Source organism: Grammomys surdaster, unplaced genomic scaffold, assembly GCF_004785775.1.
Source record: "Grammomys surdaster isolate TR1022 unplaced genomic scaffold, NIH_TR_1.0 174, whole genome shotgun sequence".
Taxonomy (NCBI): domain Eukaryota; kingdom Metazoa; phylum Chordata; class Mammalia; order Rodentia; family Muridae; genus Grammomys; species Grammomys surdaster.
The window spans coordinates 3,760,091-3,785,786 of record NW_021604622.1 but is presented as its reverse complement, the minus strand read 5'-3'; the positions used below and the strand labels follow the sequence as shown (position 1 = coordinate 3,785,786).

At 39.7% G+C, this 25,696-nt stretch overlaps 1 protein-coding gene across 1 annotated transcript in view; it reads left to right on the top strand.

Moving 5' to 3' along the window:
- Positions 1-25,696, top strand: part of Wdr70 (WD repeat domain 70) — a 186,478-nt gene that overhangs the window by 41,920 nt on the left and 118,862 nt on the right. The window contains exons 6-8 of the mRNA XM_028767600.1: positions 2,467-2,526; positions 6,412-6,545; positions 18,829-18,982. Coding sequence (XP_028623433.1) covers positions 2,467-2,526; positions 6,412-6,545; positions 18,829-18,982 — 348 coding nt within the window. The remainder of the gene's footprint in view (positions 1-2,466; positions 2,527-6,411; positions 6,546-18,828; positions 18,983-25,696) is intronic.

Here is a 25,696-nt window from a genome sequence, read left to right as displayed (position 1 = left end):
TTATTTTTCTATTTTATTATTTGTCTGAGAGTAGAACTTTATAGAAAAAAAAGTTTCAAATTTGTCATCAAATATGATTGTTATGGTGTTCTTAATTGTCAGCTAGAATTAATAATTATCATTTATTCTTGTTTTTAATGTCTGCTGTTTTTTTTCAAGAATTATTAATTTATTTTATGTATGCGAGTACACTGTAGCTGTTTTCTCACATTCTAGAAGAGGGCATAGGATCCCATTACAGATGGTTGTGAGCCACCATGTGGTTGATGGGAATTGAACTCAGGACCTCTGGAAGAGCCGTCAGTGTTTTTAACCACTGAGCCATCTCTCCAGCCCTCTGCTATCTTCTCTCTGAGTTTTGTAATAGAGATATTGAAACTTATTCCCACAAAATTATGAGGTATATTTATTTACACATCAAAATACTCTACTTAAAACCAAGTAGATTTTCTATTTAATTCTTACAGGTATCAATGTTTTGCCTGCATATATGCCTGTGCATGCCTGCTGCTTGTGGAGGCTGGAAGGTGGCATTGATTTCCTAGAACTAGATTTATAGATGGTTTTGAGCCTTCATATGGGTGCTAGGAATCGAACTTGGTTCCTCTGGAAGAGCAGCCAATGCTCTTAACTACTGAGCCATCTGTCCAGCCCCAGTTTACAGAAAGTCTTCAACTTTATTTAAGACTTTTTTGATGTAACCTTTGTTAATTTTTTTTTTTTTAATTTACCTCCCTACCCTGCCCCAGCATCACTGTGTGTATATGCTGTGGTGTGCTGAGGGAGGCTGGATAACATCTGGGAGGCAGTTTTCTTTCCTTTATGTGTAGTCCTGGAGACCTATCTCAGGCCATCAGGCCTGACAGCAGCGCTTCTACCCGTGGAGCCATCTCACAGGCCTTTGTTGTAAATGCACATTTTTCAAAATTACATTTTATTTGTGTGGGGGCATGCTTATGCCATGTTACATGTGTGGAGGTCAGGGGACAGACAGCATGTGGAAGTCAGTTCTCTTTTACCTGTGGGACCCAGGGATAGAACTCAGGTAGTCAGGCTTGGTAAAAAGTATTTTTACCACTGAGCTATCTTACTGGCCCTGATAGAAGCTTTTATTTTATATTTTTATTTTTGTAATTTATAACTTGAAGGAAAAACAAATGCTTAATTTCTCAGACATTATCAGTAACTACTGGTTCATTGTTTAGCATTTAGTACATAATAACAACAAGAAATATTTTCATTTAACCTAAAGAATTTCTTGGAGCCAGGAGCAGTGGCCCATGCCTTTGTTCCCAACATTTGGGGTGCAGAGACAAGTGGATCTCTGAGTTCTAGGCCAGTCTGGTCTATAAAGTGAGTTCCAGGAAAATGGGGTCTACACAGTTAGCTTAAAGTCAAGTTATTAAGTGATATGTCAAGGTACCTGTAAACTCAAGAACCCAGGAGGCTGAAGCAGGAGGATTGGTGTGTCTAGGTGTTCCAGTGTAGCTTGAGACCTTCCTCTTTTTTTTTTTAAAAAAAAAAAAAATCAGCCTGGTGGTGGTGGTGGTGCATTTATTTCATCTCAGCACTCAGGCAGGGTGATCTCTGAGTTTGAAGCCAGCCTGGTGAGAAGCCAGAGTGAGTTCCAGGACAAACAACAAAAATTCTCAAATCACTTATAAGCAGAAATAAAGGAATTGTTAATATAGACTTGCAGAAGAAAGATAACCCCATTTATTTTCCCTTTAAAAGAAAGATGTATTTATTATTTTTATGTGTATGTGTGTGTCTTGGTGAATGCATATGTACCACATGCATGTCAGAGCCTACAGAAGCCAAAAGAGGGTGTTGGATCTGCTGGAACTGGTGGTCCAGTGATTGTGTGCTGTCATGTGGGTGCTAGGTGCTCTTAACCACTGAGGCATCTCTAGCTCCTTTTCCTGCTTCGTTTTCTTTTAAGGCCTGTGATAACAAGCCACTGATACTGTCAGTGTTTAATTTCTCTGTAGGCTGTGGCTCATGATGGTAACATACAGCCACTCCTGCAGGAGGCAGAAGGTTTGCAAGGTCACATCCTGCTTGGACTACATAGCAAGTGCCAAAGCTCACATCTGAGCAACTTAGAAAAATCTTGTTGAAAAATTGACAAAAGGGTTCCGAAAGGGGCTGATGTGATAGCTCAGTAGGCAAAGGCACTTGCTGCCAAGTGTAAGGACCCACATGGCATAGACATGGACACACACACACACACACACACACACACACACACACACAAACCTACACACTAAACAGATGTAATAACAGTCTTTTCAAACTCCCAAAGACAAGAGACTGAGGGACTGGCAAGTGGCTCAGTGGTAGATTGCTTGTCTTGGATAGCCCTTGGGCCCAGCAACACATGCAGAAATGTCTTCCCTGTATTGTCTGTGTGATCCTCAGGTATATTATCTTACTCACTGATGTAACGGAACCTTCCTGTTTCAGAACCCCGTTCAAAGGATTCCTGATTCGCATGAGATAACACTGAAGCACGGCACTAAAACAGTAAGTTCAAAATGTTTTTGTTCTCTTCATTAACAGAGCTTACCTGGACCAGTCAGCTCGTAAGGTATAATAAGTACACACACACATGTACGCATGCACGCACACAAAACCTGAGACCATTCTAAGGTCGATTGATGTAATGAAAGCTACAGACATCATGAAACTAGAAAGATGACTTTCACGGTCAATCAAAATAGTGGTGCCTTTCATTTTCGTGGGGACCACTAACTGTCAATGTTATTGTTGGCTTTAGGAACCTCTTTTCTTGGGATACAGGAACATTATAAAGTGACACTCAAATGCAGTTGTTTTTAATGGCTTGGGAAAACTTCTCACTGCCTTCAACGTTGTTGCTAAATCAGTAAAAAGCATGAGTTTGTTCACTTTGCCGAAGACTGTTGAGATAAGAAATAAGCTTTAAATGGTTTCTGTGTTGCTCGAAGATTACATGAATTCGATTGTATTTTTACAGTATTTATCTACTAGTATCACGGAAAGCCTAATAATAGAAATCCGTGGTAGCTATTTAAGATGAAGTCACTGTGCGCTACTGCAAAATTATTAAAAATGGTGGTTGAATGGAAGTGTGCATATACAGTGAAAGTGTAAAGTCATCATACTCCCCATTACACTGAAGCCACCATATTTTTAGATGTGTGGCCCATAAGAAAAAAACACATCCTGTTAACGAGAAACAACATTCAATGGAGGTAGATACAGAAATGTGGAAAGTAATAGATAGGAATTGTTAAATATCATTCATGTCACTGACACTTTTCACCTGTAAAGACTGGCTTTATACATATACTGGTAAGTATAATCAGCTTAATGTCATTTTAAATGAAATAAAATATCCTCATTTCTGGTGTTTAGTGTCAGTGTACATAATGTTATGTTAAAATATACTTTGGTTTCCAGTAGATTTTGAGTCTAAATGGTCTTGACAGATTTTTAGAATTAGGAGTGTTCTCACAAATATTTGAGAACCATTGCTGTTATTTTCTTATTAACATTGCTTAAAAATCCCATGGGACTGGAGAGATGTCTCAGTGGACCTGGATTCAATCCCCTTACCTACACTGCAGCCCACACCCTTCTGTATTCTAGTCTCGGTCTAGTTAACAGCCAGTGCTCTTAACTGCTGACCCATCCCTCCAGCCCCAGATAGTGAATTCTTTCTTTCAATCCCAATAATACAAATTCTTTCTTTTTTGCTTATCTAATCTAATAAAGGTTTCTTATTTTCTTTGAAAAAATCACAGGCCTAAACTATTCAAGCTCTGTGAATTTTTCTGTGTGTGCAAACTTGTGTTTCACTTTCCACTCCGAACTTTAGGCTTCCCTTTTCTTTTCCCATTGGATTTGCTTGCTTTTCTTTTGGTAGTTTTTTTTTTTCTTTTTTTTTTTTTTTGGTTTTTTTGAGACAGGGTTTCTCTGCATAGCCCTGGCTGTCCTGGAACTCACTCTGTAGACCAGGCTAGCCTCGAACTCTCTAACTCAGAAATCCACCTGCCTCTGCCTCCCAAGTGCTGGGATTAAAGGCGTGCGCCACCACTGCCCGGCTCTTTTGGTAGTTTTTAAGAGTGGAAGGTTAGGCTATTGTTTTTAGATTTTCTTCTTTTCCACTGTCCATAGGTATAGTAAGGTCATACATTTATAAGCATATCTATTTTTATATATTTCTTCAATGAACTGCTCATAGTGATAGTTAAAGTGGATGTTTTGGCCATGTAACAAAAAGACTGAAATATTTAAAAGTAGAAATTTTGCAGTGGTTTCTTTTAAAGTTTGAAGGAAAATATAAAATCAAGAATTTATTTTGACTTGAAAAATTCTTTATTAAATTTTCCTTGGAGCATGATTTTGTAACCAATTTAAATTAAAACAATATTTAAAATACTTTGCTATAATCGTAAGAAAAACTGTCAAGCATTCAAGCATTTATATAGTTAGCATGCTGCCAGGTTAAATAAATTGCCTAATTCTAGATTCACATCTGAAGCTCAAGACTGAGAAAATGGTGAGTGTCCTTTAAAGTGTGAGGGGGAGAGCTGACATTGAAGATGCTAGAGCCTGTTCTCAGGCTGGGTTGAAAGATGTTTACATATATGTAAGCATATATGAATGCAGTAACAATTAGTGAAGAAGAGGACATTCATTCAAAGGAGTTGTTTGCATATATATAGATACTTATGCATGCAATAGCAATTAGTGAAGAAAGGCCGTGGGTCTGAAGGAGAGTAGGAAGTGAGGTATGGAGGTTTGGAGGGAGGAAACGAAAGGGAGGAATGTTATAATTATATATATAATCTCAAGAAAATAAGGAAAATAAATAAAGCATGGTCCTGGGGGTAGAAAGCTAAGACAGAAAGCTTCAGTTACTTTATTTCTTGGTCAAAATACTCTAGACCATCATTTGTAATAGTTTGATACCTGTTTCTGCATTTTATCACAATTAAATTTAAAAATAATTATTAAAAAATAATTATTTCTTTAATAATATGTTTACAGAAAGTATCTGTTGAATTATAGTGATATATCTGTGATTAAAATATACCGGAAAATTAGTTAAACTTTCTGTCCTTTTTAACTCTTGGAAGCCCAGGGATTGAGGATTAAATTTAGATTGTGGAAGGACACATTCTCTAACTAGGGTAGATTACTTTGTCCCCACTGAATTCTGTTTTCTGTCTTACAGACTTTTCATATCCTTTGGTTTACTTGGGATAATGCTTTAGTGATTTTAGTGACGTTTATAAGCATCAGTAGTGATCTTGCTGTCTGAATGCTAGCCCTGAAAGCATCCTTTTGAAGCCAGGCTGGGAGTGCATGGCTGTAACCCTGACGTGGCAGAGGCAGTGGTAGGAGGAACATATCAGGTTGAGTTTCACCAGGTCTACCTCCTGAGACATTGCTTAAAACAAAGCAAAATAAAACAAAAAACTAAGTACCCCTCCAGAACCACTCCCAATCCCCAAACAAGGAAATAGCTCCTTTAGAACAAAACCACCACAGCCACCTTGAAAAAAAATCTCAGTGACAAACTCTATCATCTTGTCATTTTGCCCTGAAATGTGTAATCCTTTTGCCTTTAGTAGCACAGTAAACTTAGAGGTTTATTCTATCGTTCTTTCCTGATACAGGAAGATTTATCTCATATTTATTGCATTGTCTTATAATTTGAGTTATATAAGGTTTTCCTTCCTTCCTTCCTTCCTCCCTCCCTCCCTCCCTCCCTCCCTCCCTCTCTTCCTTCATTCCTTCCTTATTTCTTGTTGTATTTTGAGACAGAATCTCACTATGTAGCTCTGACCGTCCAGGAACTCAGAGATCCATCTGCCTCTGCCTCCCAAGTACTGGGATTAAAGGTGTGTGCCACCATATCCAACTGAGTCATATAAAATTTTGTGTGTGTGTGTGTGTGTGTGTGTATACTGGTTCACATGTGCAGGTGCATATAGGTGTGTGTGCATGTAGAAGCCTGGGACAGACATTAAATGTCTTCCTCAGGTTCTCTTGATCTTCCCTTACTAAACCTAGAGCCCATCGATTTGGCTAGTATAGTTGGCCAGTGAATTCCAAGAATCTGCTTGTTTCTAACACACATGCACGCACACACACAAGCACACACGCACACAGACATATACACAACAAACAGCAACACCACACACACATAGATAACAATTTCTTTTCTTTATTTCAAGATAAATAATACAATAAAGTGAAGCAATCTGGAGGATGTTATTCGTCACCACCTTTCAGAAGTAGCAACACCTGCTGGTCCACATTTGCTGTGCTTTTCTGACAGTGGAACTGGGGGCTGGAAATGGGGATTGTCATAGTAATTCTTTCCTTTATGAGCTTTCATTTCCTTGTTTTGAACAGGTTTCTGCTCTGGGTTTGGATCCCTCGGGTGCCCGTTTGGTCACTGGAGGATATGATTATGATGTTAAATTTTGGGATTTTGCTGGGATGGATGCTTCCTTCAAGGCATTTCGATCTCTTCAACCTTGTGAATGGTATGTATTTACTTAACAGCTCCACGTTTAGCTTTGGTTTTTATATTTGGAGGTGATGCTGTTGTCATTTGAACTCAGTCTATAATGAATAATAACTTATATAAATTATATAATAATTAAATGAAAATAAACCATGCATTCTTTTTCCTTAGCTTCATTGACACGTATGTCACATACATATTTGACACACATATAAAATACAGATATTATGCATTATATAAACTATATATCTATATATTATTTCTATGTGTATGTGCATGTGTTATGTGTGTAGGTGCATGTGGCAGTGTAAACATGTAAAGAACGAGAACAACTTGCTGGAGTTACTTCTCTCCTTTCATCATAGGAGTCCTGGGGATCTAGCACAGACCTTCAGCCTTGGCAACAGACACCTTTACCCACTGAGCCCTCTCCTGCCCCTTGACCTCTATTTAAAGGCATTTTCTATCATTTTTTTTTTAAATATATCTATTTAAAACTTGTTCCTTCCTTGCTTTACTTTAAAACATTCCCGTTTTAAGGTTGGATAATGTGGTGATGTTTTGGTTGTTTTTTGAGACTGGGTCTTTCCATGTAGTCCTGGCTGTCTTGGAACTCACAGAAATGCCCCTGCCTTTGTCTCCTGAGTGCTGAGATTAAAGGCACATGCCACCACATTAGGCTTATAATGTGTTTTTGTTTATGGTACACACTAAGTCCTTATCCAAGCAGTGGTCCATGCTGCTTTCCTGTATGGTCAGTTAACATTGCACTAAAAAGGCTTGACGTGCTGCTTCCAATAGTGGCCTTTTCTATTTCTGACTATACATGGGCATCTAGCATGCTTCTCCTTGTGTTTTACTCCTTTGTCTCTTCCCCAGTATTGTCAGAGAAAAGACTTGATAATGCTTCATACTGTACCACACTGATTGCCATATACTGATAGATTCCTACATTAAAGTGATATTAATGAAGGAATCACTTCATTGTGAAGTGAATTTTTTTATTGGATATTTTATTTACATTTCAGATGTGATCCCCTTTACCCATTACCCCCCCCCCCCAGGAACCCCCTATCCCATCCCCCCTCCTCCTGCTTCTATGAGGATGTGCCCCACTCACTCTCTCACTCCCACCTCTCCACCCTCGAATTCCCCAACACTGGGGCATCCAGCCTTCACTGGATGAAGGACTTCCTCTCGCACCTAAGCCTGGGAGCTGTGGTTGGTTAGTATTGTTGCTCTCCCCATGGGACCACAAACTCTTTCAGCTCCTTCAGTCTTCTCTCTCACTCCTCCATTGGGAACCCCATGATCAGTTCAATGGTTAGCTGTGAGCATCCGCCTCTGTATATGTCAGGCTCTGGCAGACCTCTAAGGACACAGCTATATCAGGCTCTTGTCAGCATGCACTTCCTGGCATCCACATTAGCGTCTGTCTTTGATGACTGCACAAGGGATGGATACCCAGGTGAAGCAGTTTTCGGAAGGCCCGTCCTTCAGTTTCTGTCCCACACTTTGTCTCCATATTTGCTCCCATGAGTATTATGTTACTCCTTCTAAGAAGAACTGAAGCACCCACACTTTGGTCTTTCTTGTTCATGAGCTTCATGTGGTCTGTGAGTTGCATTTTGGGTGTTTCAAGCTTCTGGGCTAATATCCAATTACAGTGAGTGCATACCATGTGTGTTCTCAGGATGATATTTTCTAGTTCCATCCATTTGCCTAAGAATTTCTCAAATTCATTGTTTTTAATAGCTGAGTAATATTCCATTGTGTAAATGTACCACATTTTCTGTATCTATTCCTCTGTTGAAGGACATCTGGGTTCTTTCCAGTTTCTGGCTATTATAAATAAGGCTGCTATGAACATAGTGGAGCATATGTCCTTGTTATATGTTAGAGCATCTTCTGGGTATATGCCTAGGAGTGGTATATAGCTGGGTCCTCAGGTAATGCTATGTCCAATTTTCTGAGGAATCGCCAGACTGATTTCCAGAGTGATTGTAACAGTTTGCAAATCCCACCAACAATTGAGAAGTGTTCCTCTTTCTCCACATCCTCGCCAGCATCTGCTATCACCTGAGTTTTTGATCTTAGCCATTCTGAGTGGTGTGTGGTGGAATCTCAGGGTTGTTTTGATTTGCATTTCCCTGATGACTAAGGATGCTAAACATTTCTTTAGGTGCTTCTCAGCCATTCGAGTTTCCTCAGTTGAGAATTCTTTGTTTAGCTCTGTACCCCATTTTTTAATAGGATTATTTGGTTGTTTGGAGTCTAATTTCTTGAGTTCTTTGTATATATTGGATATTAGCCCTCTATCAGATGTAGGATTGGTAAAGATCTTTTCCCAGTTTGTTGGTTGTTGTTTTGTCCTATTGACAGTGTCCTTTGCCTTACAGAAGCTTTGCAATTTTATGAGGCCCCATTTGTCAATTCTTGATCTTAGAGCATAAGCCATTGGTATTCTGTTTATGAACTTTTCCCCTGTACCTAGGTATTTGAGGCTCTTCCTCACCTTCTCTTCTATTAGTTTCAGTGTATCTGGTTTTATATGAAGGTCCTTTATCTACTTGGACTTGAGCTTTGTCCAAGGAGATAAGAAAGGAGATAAGAAAGGATCGATTTGCATCCTTCTACATGCTGACCTCCAGTTGGACCAGCACCATTTGTTGAAAATACTGTCCTTTTTCCACTGGACGGTTTTAGCTCCTTTGTCAAAGATCAAGTGACCATAGGTGTGTGGGTTCATTTCTGAATCTTCAATTCTATTTCATTGATCTTCCTGCCTGTCTCTGTGCCAAAACCATGCAGTTTTTATCACTATTGCTCTGTAGTACAGTTTGAGGTCAGGGATGGTGATTCCCCCAGAGGTTCTTTTATTGTTGAGAATAGTTCTCGCTATCCTGGGTTTTTTGTTATTCCAAATGAATTTGCAAATTGCTCTTTCCATCTCTATGAAGAATTGATTTGGAATTTTGATGGGGATTGCATTGAAACTGTAGATTGCTATTGGCAAGATGGCCATTTTTACTGTATTAATCCTGCTAATCCATGAGCATGGGAGATATTTCCATCTTCTTCTTTTTTTTTTTTTTTTTTTGGTTTTTCGAGACAGGGTTTCTCTGTATAGCCCTGGCTGTCCTGGAACTCACTCTGTAGACCAGGCTGGCCTGGAACTCAGAAACCGCCTGCCTCTGCCTCCCAAGTGCTGGGATTAAAGGCGTGCACCACCACCGCCCGGCTCAATTTCCATCTTCTGAGATCTTCAATTTTTTTCTTCAGAGACTTGAAGTTCTTGTCATACAGATCTTTCACTTGCTTGGTTAGATTCACACCAAGGTATTTTATATTATTTGTGACTATTGTGAAGGGTGTCATTTCCCTAATTTCTTTTTCAGCCCATTTATTCTTTGAGTAGAGGAAGGCTACTGATTTGTTTGAGTTGATTTTATATCCAGCCACTTTGCTGAAGTTGTTTTTCAGGTTTAGGAGTTCTCTGGTGGAAGTTTTAGAGTCATTTAAGTATACTATCATATCATCTGCAAATAGTGAAATTTTGACTTCTTCCTTTCCTATTTGTATCCCTTTGGCTTCCTTTTGTTGTCTAATTGCTCTGGCTAGGACTTCCAGTACTATATTGAATGGGTAGGGAGAGAGTGGGCAGCCTTGTCTAGTGCCTGATTTTAGTGGGATTGCTTCAAGTTTCTCTCCATTTAGTTTGATGTTGGCTACTGGCTTGCTGTATATTGCTTTTACTATGTTTAGGTATGGGCCTTGAATTCCTGATCTTTCCAAGTCTTTTACCATGAAGGGATGTTGAATTTTGTCAAATGCTTTCTCAGCATCTAGTGAGATGATCATGTGGTTTTTTTTTTCTTTGAATTTTTTTATATAGTGGATTACATTGATGGATTTCTGAATATTGAACCATCCCTGCATTCCTGGGATAAAGCCTACTTGATCATGATGGATGATTGTTTTGATGTGTTCTTGGATTCAGTTTGCAAGAATTTTTTTTTCCCGAGAGATATTAAGGAAAAATTATTGTTGCTTCCTGTCATTTTTGTTATTAGAGGTGTGATTATGTTTGTGTAGCTATCTTCTTTTGGGGTTGTTGGAGGATTACTTTCTTGCTTTTTCTAGGTTGTAGTTTTCTTCTTTGTGTTGGAGTTTTCCATCAGTTATCCTTTGAAATGCTGGATTTGTGGGAAGATACTGTGCAAATTTGGTTTTGTCATGAAATATCTTGGTTTCTTCATCAATAGTGATTGAGAGTTTTGCTAGGTATAGTAGTTTGGGCTGGCATTTGTGTTCTCTTAGGGTCTGTATGATATCAGTCCAGGATCTTCTGGCTTTTATAGTCTCTGGTGAGAAGTTTGGTGTAATTCTTATAGGTCTGCCTTTATATGTTACTTTATCTTTTTCCCTTATTGCTTTTAGTATTTTTTCTTTGTTTTGTGCATTTGGTGTTCTGATTATTATGTGATGGGAGGTATTTCTTTTCTGGTCTAGTCTATTTGGAGTTTTGTAGGCTTCTTGTATGTTTGTGGTCATCTCTTTCTTTAGGTTAGGGAAGTTTTCCTCAATAATTTTGTTGAAGATATTTACTGGCCCTTTAAGTTGGGAATCTACATTCTCATCTATACCTATTATCCTTAGGTTTGGTCTTCTCATTGTGTCCTGGATTTCCTGGATATTTTGGGTTAGGAGCTTTTTGCATTTTGCATTTTCTTTGACAGTTGTGTCAATGTTTTCCATGGTATCTTCTGCACGTGAGATTCTCTCTTCTATCTCTTGTATTCTGTTGATGATGCTTGTGTGTATGACTCTTTCCTAGGTTTTCTATCTCCAGGGTAGTCTCCTTTGAGATTTCTTTATTGTTTCTATTTCCATTTTTAGCTCCTGGATGGTTTTGTTTAATTCCTTCACCTGTTTGGTTGTGTTTTCTAGCAATTCTTTAAGGGATTTTTTGTGTTTCCTCTTTAAGGGCTTCTACCTGTTTACCTGTGTTCTCCTGTATTTCTTAAAGGGAGTTATTTATGTCCTTCTTAAAGTCCTCTACCATCATCATGAGAAGTGATTTTAATTCTGAATCCTGCTTTTCTGTTGTGATGGGGTGTCCATGGCTTGCTATGGTGGGGGAACTGGGTTCTGATGATGTCAAGTAACTTTGGTTTCTGTTGCTTATGTTCTTGAGCTTGCCTTTCGTCATCTGGTTAACTCTAGTGCTATCTGCACTCACTGTCTCTGACTGGAGCCTGTCTTTCCAGTTATCTTGCTTGTTTCAGAACTCCTCAGAGTCCAGATGTTTCTGTGATCCTGTGATCCTCAGCTCCTGGGTGGAAGAACTCCTGGGACTCAGGCCGCCTCTGGGATCCTGAAATCCTGCTGCTCTGGTGGTTCCTCTAGGATGACTCAGGATATAGTGTCTTCACAGGAGCAGACCAGCTGGTGTCTGCCTCAGCCAAAAGGCGGATTTTTTTTTTCTTAATACTTCACTTAGCAGGACCTCTGTGTAGAAATACCTTGGTACTTTGTAAATATATAACAGTTCTTTTTCTTGGTGAACTTAATACCCATTTATGTTTGCTACATGGATTGTTGATCTCATCGAGGCTTATATATTGGTGTGGTTGTTGGTCTACTTTTAGGTTACTTTATTGGGTTCTTATATCTACCACCCTTTCCCACCCCTACTCCCCATCCCTTCCAACCCCTAACACTAGGTAGGGGAGAAAGGTTAGAAGGAAAGCAGGGTGTAGATCTCTTTAGACTACTTTCTGATTAAGGGCATTGAGTTCCTTGGGGCAAGTCCAATCTTCATTGACAGGATATCCAATTTCTTCTTCTTTCGTTGCTCATGACCACTTAACAAACAGCCGGAACAGGGGGAGCAGCAGCCACCTGGGGGTTTGGCATTTTTATATCCTCTCAAGGGTCCCCAGAATCCCAAACATAAACTATCTTCACCTGGGAAAGCACAAGACTATAGAGAGCTGTTGTGGACAGTCTAAAACAGCCCCATATCACTCCCCTGGGATCAAAACAGAAACATGCTCACATAACATTTCTGTGTTTCTAAAGAACTGAAACTCTCACTGCTGTCATGGACTCTTACCCTCTGAAACCACTAGTCCAGTTAAACATTTTTTTGTTTTGTTTTGTTTTTGTTTTTGTTTTTAATAAGTTACCTTGATCATAGTGCTTTGTTACAGCAGTAAGAGTAACTACAGTATTGGTGCATCCAGTTTTCTTTTTCTTTGACTTCTGTACTCTCAGCATTTATTTGTTGTTAGTTGCAGCCATTCTTTTTGGTCTTTAAATTGTCCAGATTTGTCTACTAGAAGCCTTCAATACTATTTTGACATAACTTTATATGTATTTAAAAGCTTATTGTCTATCTGTCTGTCCTTAAATGACAAGGTCTTACTGATTCTTAAAAGTTTTTAATACACCTAATTTTAGAAATTTTATTTATGGAAATGTGTCATTAGAATTTCTGAAATGAAGTTTACTAACTGAGGATAATACCAAGATACAGATTTTCAATGTTTGTTGTCCTGGAATATCACTGGCTTTAGGCAAACTATTGGTGGTAACTTTTGTATCTGTTTGAGTCTATATGAAACTTGTATGAGTCATAGGGTGCCTCTCATCCTAACCGAGTATCACTGGGTTATTCTGTCTTCTGTTCTGCATTTCCTCTTTTGAGCACACCCACAGGGTAAGTAATCTCGTGATCTGTTCTTGATATTTAGTTAGACAACAAAGCAGTAGAACCTCTCGTGCTATAGAAAGTATTTTTTTATGTTCCCTATCCTTTGTCACTGCAGATAACTAGTGATATAGTTGCCAAGTTGTGCTTGTGTGAGTGTAGGAGCCCACAGAGGCCAGAAGAGGGTGTCAGATATCCTGGAGCAGAGCTACAGGCAGTTGTGAACTATACATGTATCCTAAGAGGAATATGCATTCTTAACTGCTCAACCATCTCTTCAGCTTCTAATACATTTTTTAAAAGTGAAATATAGGGGGCTGTATGTTTCATTCAGTTTCACTGTCTTTGTTGAGTTATTATTCTAGCCCCTGATTCTAGCACTCAATATATAATGATCAGTCCTTTTTGGCCAATGAGAAATTTAATGAAGATGCAGTAAGATCTCTTTTAGTTAACAACAGTTGAATATGGCAGTTGGATTTTGGCCTGCCATTAAAGCCCTTTCCTTTTTTTCTTGTGAATTTGTTCTTTAAAATTCCTTGAAGCAGCTGAAGATATAATCTGGCTTGGAATAAATTGGTGTTTTCTGACAACATCTTGTAGAAACCTGTGATTGTACCATCCTCTCCTTGGCCTGTTCCTGGCACTACATAATATATGTTGAGTCCATAAGCCTGCTATATCTACAGGGTCCATAGTCACAGATTACATCAACTGAAGATTAAGAAACCTGAGCATCTGAGTACATTCCCAGTCCTTCCTGGGAATCGAGGGATGATCAGACCATAACTATAAACGTAACAAGTATGATTTTTTTCTTTGAAAATTAAGAAGTAATACTAGAAACCACTTGTTTTAAGGTCTCTAGTAGGTATCCTTATGCTTATTATTACTATTTACTTTTGAATAAATGTTATTTTAGTATATAGGTATTTGCTTGCAAGTATGTCTATGAATCAAGGGTGTGTTTGAGGCCAATGAGGGTGTCAGATACCCTGAAATTGCAGTTACAGATGGTTGTGACCTGACATATAGTTGCTGGCAACCAAACCTTCTTCAGAGTAAACAAGTGCTCTTAACCTCTGAGCCATTTCTCCAGTTCCGATGTATAATTTTATTTTTTAACCCTTATCTCAGTCTATAAGTTAAGTTTTAGTTTCAGTATTTATTCATGAAATTATTATTTTATTTACATTCCAAGTGTTGCCACCCCCAGCCCCCTTTTTCCAGAGTTTTTCACTCCATTCCCCCATCCCCTTCTCCTCTGAGAGGGTGCTTCCCTGGGACATGAAATCGCTTCAGGATTAGGCGCATCCTCTGCCACTGAGGCCAGACAAGGCAGTCCTCTGCTCCACATGTGCCGGGGGCCCTCAGACCAGACTGGGTATGCTCTTTGGTTGATGGCTTAGTTTCTGGGAGCTCCCAGGTGTCCCAGTGTATTAGTTGACACTGTTGGTTTGATTTTTATTGTATTTAGATGTTTTGTCTGCATGAGTGCTTACATCTACGTAATGCTTGCAGAGGCCAGAAGAGGGCATAGAATCCCCTAGAATTGGCATTACAGATGGTTGTAAGGAGCCATGCACATGCTGAGAATTGAACCCAGGTCTTCTAGAAGATCAGGGAGTGCTTTTAAGCACTGAGTCATCTCTCCGGCCCCACTGTGTAGTATTGATTTTACAACCTATATCCCAATCCTGTAAGTTAAGTATTATTCTCCTTATTCAACGGAGGAAGGACTCAGAAGAATTACCCAGGTAGCTTGGGCATGATATGGCCCAGGAAGATCTCTGTCTAGTCCTGCCAGCTGTTCTTACGTGTGAGTTTTCTATAACATAAGAAGACCGGAAGCAGAAGGGCTTGCTCAGCATCATACAGCTGGCTAGCAGAGTGAGGGTTTGGATCTCTAGACTTCTGACTCACATTCCGGTGCACTTCTCACTACAGCCGGACACCTTGGCTCAGGAGCCCCAAGTGACAGTCCCAGACAGCTGTGTTTATCTGTCTTGCATGTCCCAGCTTGTTTTGCTAGACAAGCAAAAGATACTTAAAAGGATCCTCAGTCTTCACCTTCCCACTCCCCTCACTCCCGTATTTTCCCACTTTGCCCTGTGAATAACTTCACAGAAGGAATTGTGCAACACTACTAAGCCATCCTCTGGTGTCAGAGTTACTCCCTGAGAACAGTCACTTCCTCATGACTCTAGTTTACTGTCAGATTGGCTTTCTCTCTCTTCTCTTTGATCGGAATCTTAGTTGTATAGGCAGGAATTTGAGGAGCAGATGTACTACCCCTTGAACAAGCCCTTTAATTCTCCTTAGTACTGTGTCTAATGACTCCTAATCCCGTCCTTTTAACTCTGTGGCTAGCAGAATTAAGAGCAAAGTAGGACAGGAACGATGAGGTTGGAACAGAACATTTTCATTTGAGCATTGGCAAAGTGGTCTACAGAGAACACAAGAAAATGGTATTTCTAGCTGAAAAGCAAAGTGATACCGATGTGGGTTGCTGAAAATGTAGGTATCCTTCTGAATGTAAACTGTTTGGTGGCTCCAGAGAGACGGAACTATTGCCTGCTTCCACTCACTCTCCTGAAATTTTGCTATTTTTAAGATTTTTAACTTCCCTTTGAAAACAAAAATTAACCACCAGAAAACAGTGATAATACATAGGACCAGATCTCTTAGGCTTGATTGAAGAAAATTAGCACTTCCCAATGGGAGTGCTAGTACTGGAGATTTGTCTTACAGGCTAGCAAGTTCCCACAGTCTTACTAAAGACCTTTGTTGAGCAGTCTCAACTGTTTAATTATCAAAGATCTGATGTGTTTTGTTTATATATAAAAACCCCAGTTGGTCTAAATAGACTCTAATTTTCTCTGTTCCTGATTGATTGCCTAAAATTTGATCTGTCAGAGTCTTATTAGGGTGTAGAAATGTGATGTAATTTGACCAGAAACCCTTTAATAAGATTGCTGACTATGATAGAAGTTCGGAGACTGATTGGCAAAAAGAGAACTGTAAAGAATATGCAAGCACATACAAGCCGTGTCCTCTGTCTTTGGGGCTGACATATAACATTGAGATCCAGATCTTCTCTGAAAGGGCACGGCTTCTCTGTGGATCACTGCATGAAGAGAGGTGGCTATGGTTCTGATAATAATTTCTCCATTAGTGGTAGGCCCTCAGTGGGCAGGGCGAGGAAAGGAAGAAACAAGAGAAAAGGAAAGAACAGAAAGAAACCGAGGAAAAGAAAAAGAACTCTCTATCTCTGTGGTGGCTCATGCCTTTAATCCCAGCACTTGGGTAGCAGAGGCAGGTGGATTTCTATGAGCTTGAAGCCAGCCTGGTCTACAAAGCGAGTTCCAGAACAGCCAGGGCTGCTTAGAGAAACCATGAATGAATGAATGAGAGAAAAAACCAAATAAAGGCATACAAGCTTAAAAGTGAAAGAAGGGCCGACAGGAATGCTCCGTGGTAAATGCTGAGCAACCCTGATGACCTGGCTGTGAATCCTAGAGCCTGTACTGGAAGGATGGAGCTGGCTTCTGAAAGGGGTTTTCCAACTTTCATATGGTCCTCCTCCACGTGTGCACACGCGCACAGAGGTTAAAATAACTAGATACAAAATACAAAAAATACAAAAAGTAAATATACTGCTAACACCCGGTACAGAGAAAACGGGAATCACAACAGTAAGCAAACAATGAAGTGACAGAGCTGCTTGTTCTCAGTGGTGGGCAGAGTCAGCTGACCTTGTGGGCTCTTGTTTGTGTGATTTGTCACATGTCTAGCCTTCCTGGGGTTGTCACCTCTTTTCAGGACATCAAGGTTGCTCATTTTTTGTTTTTTAAAATATTTTATTACATTTACTTGTGTGTGTGTGCAGGCCCACACATTCTGTGTGTGACATGCGTAGAGGTCAGAAGACAAATTGCTACTAGTTTGTTCTGTTGTTTTAACAGTGTGGGTCCTAGGGTTAACTCAGTTCCTCAGGCTTCGCAGCAAGCACCTGTACCTGGTAAGCCATGTCACCTGTCCAGATAGCTCAGTTTTTAATGAAATAAGTTGTCTCTGAAAATGTTACTAGACTGTAGCCTTCTGAGCCATGTAGAATGACAAAATTGGATTTCTCTACACTCCAGCCCCAGCTCCCCAAGGAATCACCACAATTGGGTTTGAGGCTTGTGAGGACTGCGAGCTTGCCTCTGAACTTTCAGGCATTCTTTCATGTTCTCTGCACAGTAATATTTTTTCTTTGGACTTTTTTACTGCTCATGGGGATACAGCTTCTATCCCACCGTAAACTTGTATGGTGTTGGGAATTGAACCAAGTCTTGAACATGCTTAGCTCTCCCACCCCCATTTCTTAATCTTACCTGGAGAACTCTCCTCTTTAATGAGTAAAGCTCACCTCATTTATATCCAATTGCCTGCTAAAGACCTTATCTCCTAAGATATAAATTTGCAGAGGGAGACACATATGGTTTATATAAACGATGCTGGGAGACTTAACCTATTAATTTTGATAGCTTTATCTCTGAGGTTAGATTTTTTAAATAAGAATTTACAATCCTAATTTTTCATATTCTATGACAACTTATAATTCATTATTTCTTGTTAAAATCATGAACTGTTAAGCTGAATGTTGGGGCTAGAGAGGTGGTTCAGCAGCTTAGAGCTCTTACTGTTCTTCCAGAAGGCAGCATTGGTCAACTCACAGGTGCCTGTAACTCTAGCTCCAAAGGACTCAGATACCATCTTCTGACCTGCACAGAGGCACACAGGTGCACACACAGTACATTTACACAAACACATATGCATACATGTAAAAAAATAAATTTTTAAATTGGATTTGATGGCACAAAACTATACTCTCTGCACTTGGGGAGCTGAAGAATCAGGCTCTCAAAACAAAGAGAAAACAACAGAAATCATGTATAATTAAATTAGCTGTAACCCCCCCCACACACACACACACTTTAAATTATACATATTTCTTCAGTATGCACGTAAGTAAAGGTTGACTGTCTCATATCTGAGAAGCCTGTGGTAAAACAATTGAGAATCCCAGTTTATTTGCATATGTACATGGATTCTAGACATGAGATTTCATATATCCTTGTGACCATAGCTGAGATGGTGATAGGCTATCTCCAGGCATTCTGTGGGCGAGCCTGGCAGAGCCTCTCATCACTGGCCTCAATGAAAAACTTAAAATCCATCCTGTATCTGCTGAAGTAGAAGACGTACAGTGAATCTTGTTGTGCAGAGAAGATACTCTCATTTCTTTTTTTCTTTTTTTTTTTAAATGTTGTGGTTAACAAATAGGATCCAGATTTAAAAAATTATGCTGATGAGTTAATTGGAAAAAAGCCAGGATGTTTAAGAGTTGGTTGGATTCAAAGTGTAAGTTTTAGGAGGTTTTGGTAAATTACTGTGGGGCATGGGAGGATGATTTTGTGCTTTTTGGAATTATTAATTTTATAGTCATATAACATTTTTTCCTGATTTTGCTAAATATAGCAAAAGCATTCATTAAAAAAAAACTCTGTTTCATTGGAATGTTGTTTTTTCTTTTGTACAGCCATCAGATCAAGTCGTTACAGTACAGTAACACAGGAGACATGATTCTTGTTGTTTCTGGAAGCTCACAGGCCAAGGTGATTGACAGGGATGGTTTTGAAGTCATGGAGTGTATAAAGGGAGACCAGTATATCGTAGACATGGCCAACACCAAGGTAAGCATGGATGGTGTTGAATGGACTTGAGGTCAGTGCTCCGTTTCTCTCCCTCTGTTGTCTTCTTCCTCACTCCATTCTCTCACCTTCTCCCTCTCCTTCCTGCTTTGCTCCATCCCTCATACACTCCCTCCCTCCCTCCTTCTTTCCCTCCCCCTCCCCCTTCCCTTTTACACTCCATTTTCTCCCTCCTCTTGCTTCACTGTCCATTCCATCTTCCCTCCTCCTCCTCCTCCTTCTCTTCCTCCTCCTCCTCCTCCTTCTCTTCTTCTTTCTCCTCCTCTTCCTCCTCCATACTGGGCCTGCCTCAGCTTTCTGAGTGTGGGGTTACAGCATCCTACCTATCCTATCTGTTCAGCACATTTATTAACAAGTAGTTTCAGTTGTCATGTAATAATTTCTTCTAAGAGTTAGTATGTTAAGTGAGCAATACCTTGCTGCTTCTCACAATTGTGTGGATCGTTTGGGAGGTTCTGCTTAGGATATTGTCCCTGGGCCTCCCTCAGATGGTTACAGTTGGAGCACAAGCCCACGGTATTTTTGGCCCCTTTCACCCCCAGGCCCTACCCCTCATGTGCGTTTCCATGCCTGCTGTCACTCTGCTTCACATCTTTCCTCTCATCTACTTGTCTAGGTTGAGCTTCTTCCAACATGGTGGTCTTGTATGGAATTTGTTTAGTATAATATCATTTATATTGTAATTTTATGTTCTGTATTTGTGAACTCACCTATTTGCTTAAACTTTTTTGTTTGTTTGTTTGTTTTTGTTTTTTTTGAGACAGGGTTTCTCTGTGTAGCCCTGGCTGTCCTGGAACTCACTCTGTAGACCAGGCTGGCCTTGAACTCAGAAATCCGCCTGCCTCTGCCTCCCAAGTGCTGGGACTAAAGGCGTGCGTCACCACTGCCCGGCTTGCTTAAACTTTTTATAACCCCAGATCCATCCTCACTGCACCTTCATGGCTACATGTCGATGTGTGTTTGCAAAGAGCAGCCAAAATTTGAATCTGAACAAGACAACACTATCTTTCATTTCCTGTTTCAGAACTTGGATTGTAATCAGGGTTCTTGAATATCCTCTATTTTATACCATGTTCCCTACTTGTCTTTTGTTGATGATTTTACTATCTAAAATGACTCCCTAACATAATGTTGAAAGGGCTGTGGTGCTGTCTAGTTTTCTCTAGCACAAGTCTGTGGTATATATTGTAAAGAAAATGTATGTGTTAGCCAAGCTATATTTAGGTACAAGCTAAATTGCCAATGAGTGTGAATCCAATGTTAATGAATCAGCAATATAAATTACATAAGGTGTCCTTAAACATTAGACACATATCAAATAAAGTTATGTATTGATTGGTTGAAAGTATGACCAGAGACTTTTAGGAGCCCGTTAATATGCTTATTCAGCATACCTAGATCATAACCCATGAATGAGGAAAATTGGCTGTAATCTGTTTTAATTGCTCTAGGTGAATTATTAAATTCAATAATAATTTGACATAATATATTTCAGATTGCCTCATGTTGAACCTGTAGAAATGCCTGTCTATAGTGTAGGATCACAGTATTTTGTTTATAGGTAGATTATTATTGAACCCAGAGTATGTGGTGATTTTACAAACAACATTTGAATATAATTTAAATATTAATTTTATACTTAAACTGCAGTGGTGACTTGACTATTCTTTTCAAAAATGAATTCATGTAGTGTTTTAAAATCATTACCCTGAAGAAAGATGGCTCAGATGAGTGTTATCATTAGGGTTTCTATAGCTGTGAAGAGATACTATGACCATGGCAGCTCTTTAAAGGAAAACATTTAATTGTGGTTGGTTTACAGTTCAGAGGTTCAGTCCATTATTGTTTTGGTGGATACAGTGGAGAGTTCTGTATCTGGATTGGCAGAGAGCAGGAAAAGAGTACCACATAGAGCCTGGCTTGAGCATCTGAGACCTCAAAGCATACCCTCAGTGATATACATTCTCTAACAGTGCCACACCTACTCTAACTCCTCCTCCTTCTCCTCCTCCTTGCTGTGCTGCTCCCTATGGGCCTATTGGGCTGTTTTCATTCAAACCATGACCCCTGCTAAATATGCTCACCGCTGTGCCTGAAAGCCTGATTTCAATCCCTGGGACCCACGTGGTGGAAGGAGAGAAGCAACTAGGAAACGTAGTACTATGGCCTGCACACGTTCACTACGACATACATGCACCCATGTAAACACCCATTGTGATTAATAACAGTAAGGAATTACAGTAGCTAGGGCTCTGGACCTGAGGATGGCAGGCACATTATTGACTCAGCTAGTTTCTTAGCCCTGTGGTTTGAAATTGTGCTTATGATAATTGCGTAAAACAATAGCATTTAGTCAAGAATATAGGTCATCGAAATGTTAACTAATTTATCAATATATATTAAAAATATTACTATATATGTAGTTGTGTACCTTATCCTACCAATATTACCTTTATTCTGACTTCAAAATTGTTTATTTGAATTTCTCTATTAACTGACTATTTGTCTAGAAACATTACTGATCTCATTATCTTTGGCTTGAATGGTGGGTACTACAAAAGTAGCAGGTTTTATAGGATGCTCAAAAATTTTTCTTAAGCTCCCTTCCTGGTTCCTAGAGAAATTAGTAGAATGTGGTTTTATATGCAGATGTGGCTTGGTAAAATATTGAATACTTAAGTATGAACAGGCTATTCTAATTTAGTGTTAAATTTTATTTTATTAAACTTATTTTTTAAAGATTTTATTTATTTCTCTGTGTGTGTGTGAGAGAAAGAGACAGACAGAGACAGAGAGGAAGGGAGGGAGGGAGGGAGGGAGAAAGAGGGAGAGAGAGAGAAAGAGAGAGAGAGAGAGAGAGAGAGAGAGAGAGAGAGAGAGATATGGGGGAGGGAGGGAGGATGAGAACAAAGTTTGTATGTATGTGGAGGTCAAAGGGCAGTGTTTGGGAACTGATTCTTTTTTTTTTAATTTTTTTATTGGATGTTTTATTTGCATTTCATATGTTGTCCCCTTACCCCATCCCCCACCCACCCAGGAACCCCCAATCCCTTCACCCCTCCTCCTTCTCTGTGGATGTAACCTCTATCTACCCCCCAACTCCCACCTCCCCACCCTCAAAATTCCCACCCCCTGGGGCGTCCAGTCTTCATGAGGTCAAGGTTCTCTTCTTCCACCTATGCCCAGCAGGGCCCTCGGGAACTGATTCTTTTCTATCCACGGGGATCGGACTCACATTGTCAGGCATTGCTGATGACACCTTTACCTGCTGAGCCATCTCAGAGGCTCTTTTTGTTTGTCCTTTGAGACATGCGGCCTCAAAGTCTGGTTCAGCCTCATGGGGGTTGGTTACAGGCATGAACCACCATACACAGACTTTTATTTTATTTTAGCTACTCTTTACATCATTTCTATGTTTATTTACATATGAATTATAAATATATATGTATGTATTTCAAAAGTACTTCCAGGGTTATAAAACCAGGCATGGTGCCATATGGCTGTAATCCAGCACTTGGGAGTCTTAAGTCTAGAGTATTGTAGTAAGATTGAGGACAGCCAGCTCTTCATAGTGTGTTCCAGGCCAACTGGGGCTACAGAAGGAGCCCGTATCATAACAGACAAACAAGCAGCACTTACAGGGGTGCTTAAACAACCCCCATTATTACTGTAACAATATTTAGAAGACTGTAAGTACACTTGAACCTTTGTGACTAAAGTTTAATGTGTATCTAACAGTATTCCTGTTGATTATGGAAAAATGGAAAAACCTCAATATTATTTGTAATTTTATTCAAATCCACTTACTGTTAAAGTTTTAATTTTAATGTCTGTTTTTATCTTATGAATCTGAAAAACACTTATGTCAGAGAGTTGATCTCACTTAAGTCTTGGAGCTGTGTTTTGCGTGTTTCACAGTTTAGAAGTTATGTATGCATACCTCAGGGCTGAGGTGAAATGTACGGAGGTGTTATATGGACCTTTCCTGGGGAGATGTGATAAGTGGTTCCCTCCACAGATAGGGCACCAGGATCAGACCAAAGAAGAGAGTCCACCCAAAGCTAGCTTGGTGACCGTGAGTTTAATTTGGGGCATAGATGAGAGGTTACAGGATAATGGGGAATTCATCAGAGGCCATACTATCAAGAAACTCTGAACTGGTCGTATGAGCTCAGGCATGGCAGTGGCTTTATGCAGTTAGTGTGCCTCTTGGGGGAATGCGAATGGGCCAGGTCTTGTGAAGCTTCATGTGGGTGACCCCAGTGTCTGATTTCAGGAGGGTAGCAACTGTGTCATGCCTGTGGGATAGAAGTCCCTAATAGCGGTGGTGGCACCACTTACTTTGGCCAGAGAATACTAGTTTTGTCTGTTACTTGTTGGATTTCTCCATGCAATACTGTTTGAAAATCAGGTTCTGTGATGGTTCGTGCTTGTAATCCTAGCAGGTGGGGGAAGATGAGTTTGGGGCCAGTGAGGACTACAGAGAGAGTGAGACCTAGTCTTGGAAACAAATTATGTTCTGCATTTGACTGTATGAGCTACATTGCTGTTTATCTAGGAAGGTGGAATGTGACTTTTTCAGGTTTAGATAACCAGGACAAGAACAATCAGGAATCATTTTATAATTAATATTTAAACCCAGGCTGACCTCGAACTCATGATCCTCGTGCCTCTGCCTCCTTCAGCAAATCCTACCGGAACATCGTGTGTGGGAGAATTTGAGGGTGGGGAGCTGGGAGTGGGGGTGGGGTAGGTAGGAGCACATCCACAGAGAAGCAGGAGGAGGGGCAATTGGATAGGGGGTTCCTGGGTGTGTGTGTGGGAATGGGGTAAAGGGATAACATCTGAAATGTAGATAAAATATCCAATAAAAAAATAAATTAAAAAATTAATATTTAAACCACTCAAAAGCAGTCTTTTAACAACTGTGGTCATAGAATAATGAAATACATTTATCCTAAACCAGACCTTGGGCACATTTCTTATAGTCAGAATATTTTCCTGTGTTACTTTCAACTCTTTAGCACACATTGTACTTGGTGTTCATATGGGCCTTCTTGGCCTCAAGCCTAGAAATGTGTGACTGTTAAGCCAATATAATTCAGTAAATCAGAACTTCTTACCAATAAACTTTTATAGAGTTAAATTCAAAGGTGTTTTAGTGGGTTTTTTAATAAGTGAATACCTACTGAATCAGTCATATAATCTCATCATTAATTTTCTTGTATAAATTCATCTAGGGTCTTACTTCTTTCCATTATTGGCTTCAATTGCTTTCAACAGAAAAGCAAGTCTGTGCCATTTGTTTCTTTATTATATAACTAAACTGAAGAGGGTTAGTTCAGGGGATTCCGAATATTTGAATGTTTGAACCTTTTAGAGGGAGATTTTCTTTCCATGAGTGGGCTTCCATTGTGGGGAGTAGAAGAGTTATAAGAACTTTAGGGAAGGAATGTTATAAAAGTTGTAGTTATTTTTATTTTATTTTCTACTGTTCTGTGATCCACTAACTGAGCTATTGAAATGGTCATTCTAGATGTCTAGCCACTCCAAATAATTACCCTTATTACTTGGAGAGCAAATACATTAGTCATGTTTTTTTAGTAGTAAATTATTTTCCCTAAGATATAAAATATTTATTAAAATAACTGTGAATTCTAGATATATTTTTATTTCCTTAAGCAATATTTCCCTCTTAAGCAGTTTCATGTTTTTTTTTTTGTGATGCTGAGATAGAATCAGGAGCTCATACATGCTAGGCAAGTGTTCCACCTTAAGCTGTAACTCTAAACTCTTGGGGTTCAGGAATCATTGCACAAACCATATGAGCACCAATCTCAGTTAAGCAAGAACAGGTTATTGATTGTACATGCTAATACTGAGTGCTTAGGACCGCAGAAAGGACTCCAGAGCCTAAATGTGGCACCAGTCTGTCCTCAGGGCAGACTTTTTATAGGAAAAGCCAGCTTCAAAAGTTTAAAAGCAAGCAGGGAACTGGTACATTTTTGGCTAACTAGACAAAGTATCATCAGCTATCCTTTGGGCTGATTGGTCTTAGGTGAAGTAGGGGGGAGGTGTACAGGTAATGCACCAGGAGTTCCAGAACATTGAGATAGCAGAGGACAAGTGATTGCACCAAACCTTTTTGACTTATCAGTAACATTTTTTCAGTGTCTGCTATGGATAATTACTTCTGGGAAGTAGAGTCTGAGAACCTGAACTTAATTTGCTCACGTTATGTGCAAAATGAGACTGAATACAAAATGGCTACAGTTATGTTCAAAGGAGCAGGCCTCAACATAAACCACAGCTGATGGTCTTACTAATAGATAAAACTCCATTTATCATTTTTTTTTGTCTCTTTCCTTTTTTTCTGTTTGTTTCCCCTTTCCCCTTTTCTCCCTTTCCCCTTTCCCCCCTTTCCCCCCTTTCTCCTTTCCCCTTTTCCCTTTCCCCTTTCCCCCTTTTCCCTTTTTCCCCTTTTCCCCTTTTTTCCCCTTTTCCCGTTTCCCCTTTTCCCCTTTTCCCCTTTTCCCTTTTCCCCTTTTCCCCTTTTCCCTTTTCCCCCTTTCCCCTTTTCCCCTTTTCCCCTTTTCCCCTTTTCCCTTTTCCCCTTTTCCCTTTTCCCCCTTTCCCCTTTTTCCTTTTCCCCTTTTCCCCTTTTCCCCTTTTCCCCTTTTCCCTTTTTCCCTTTTC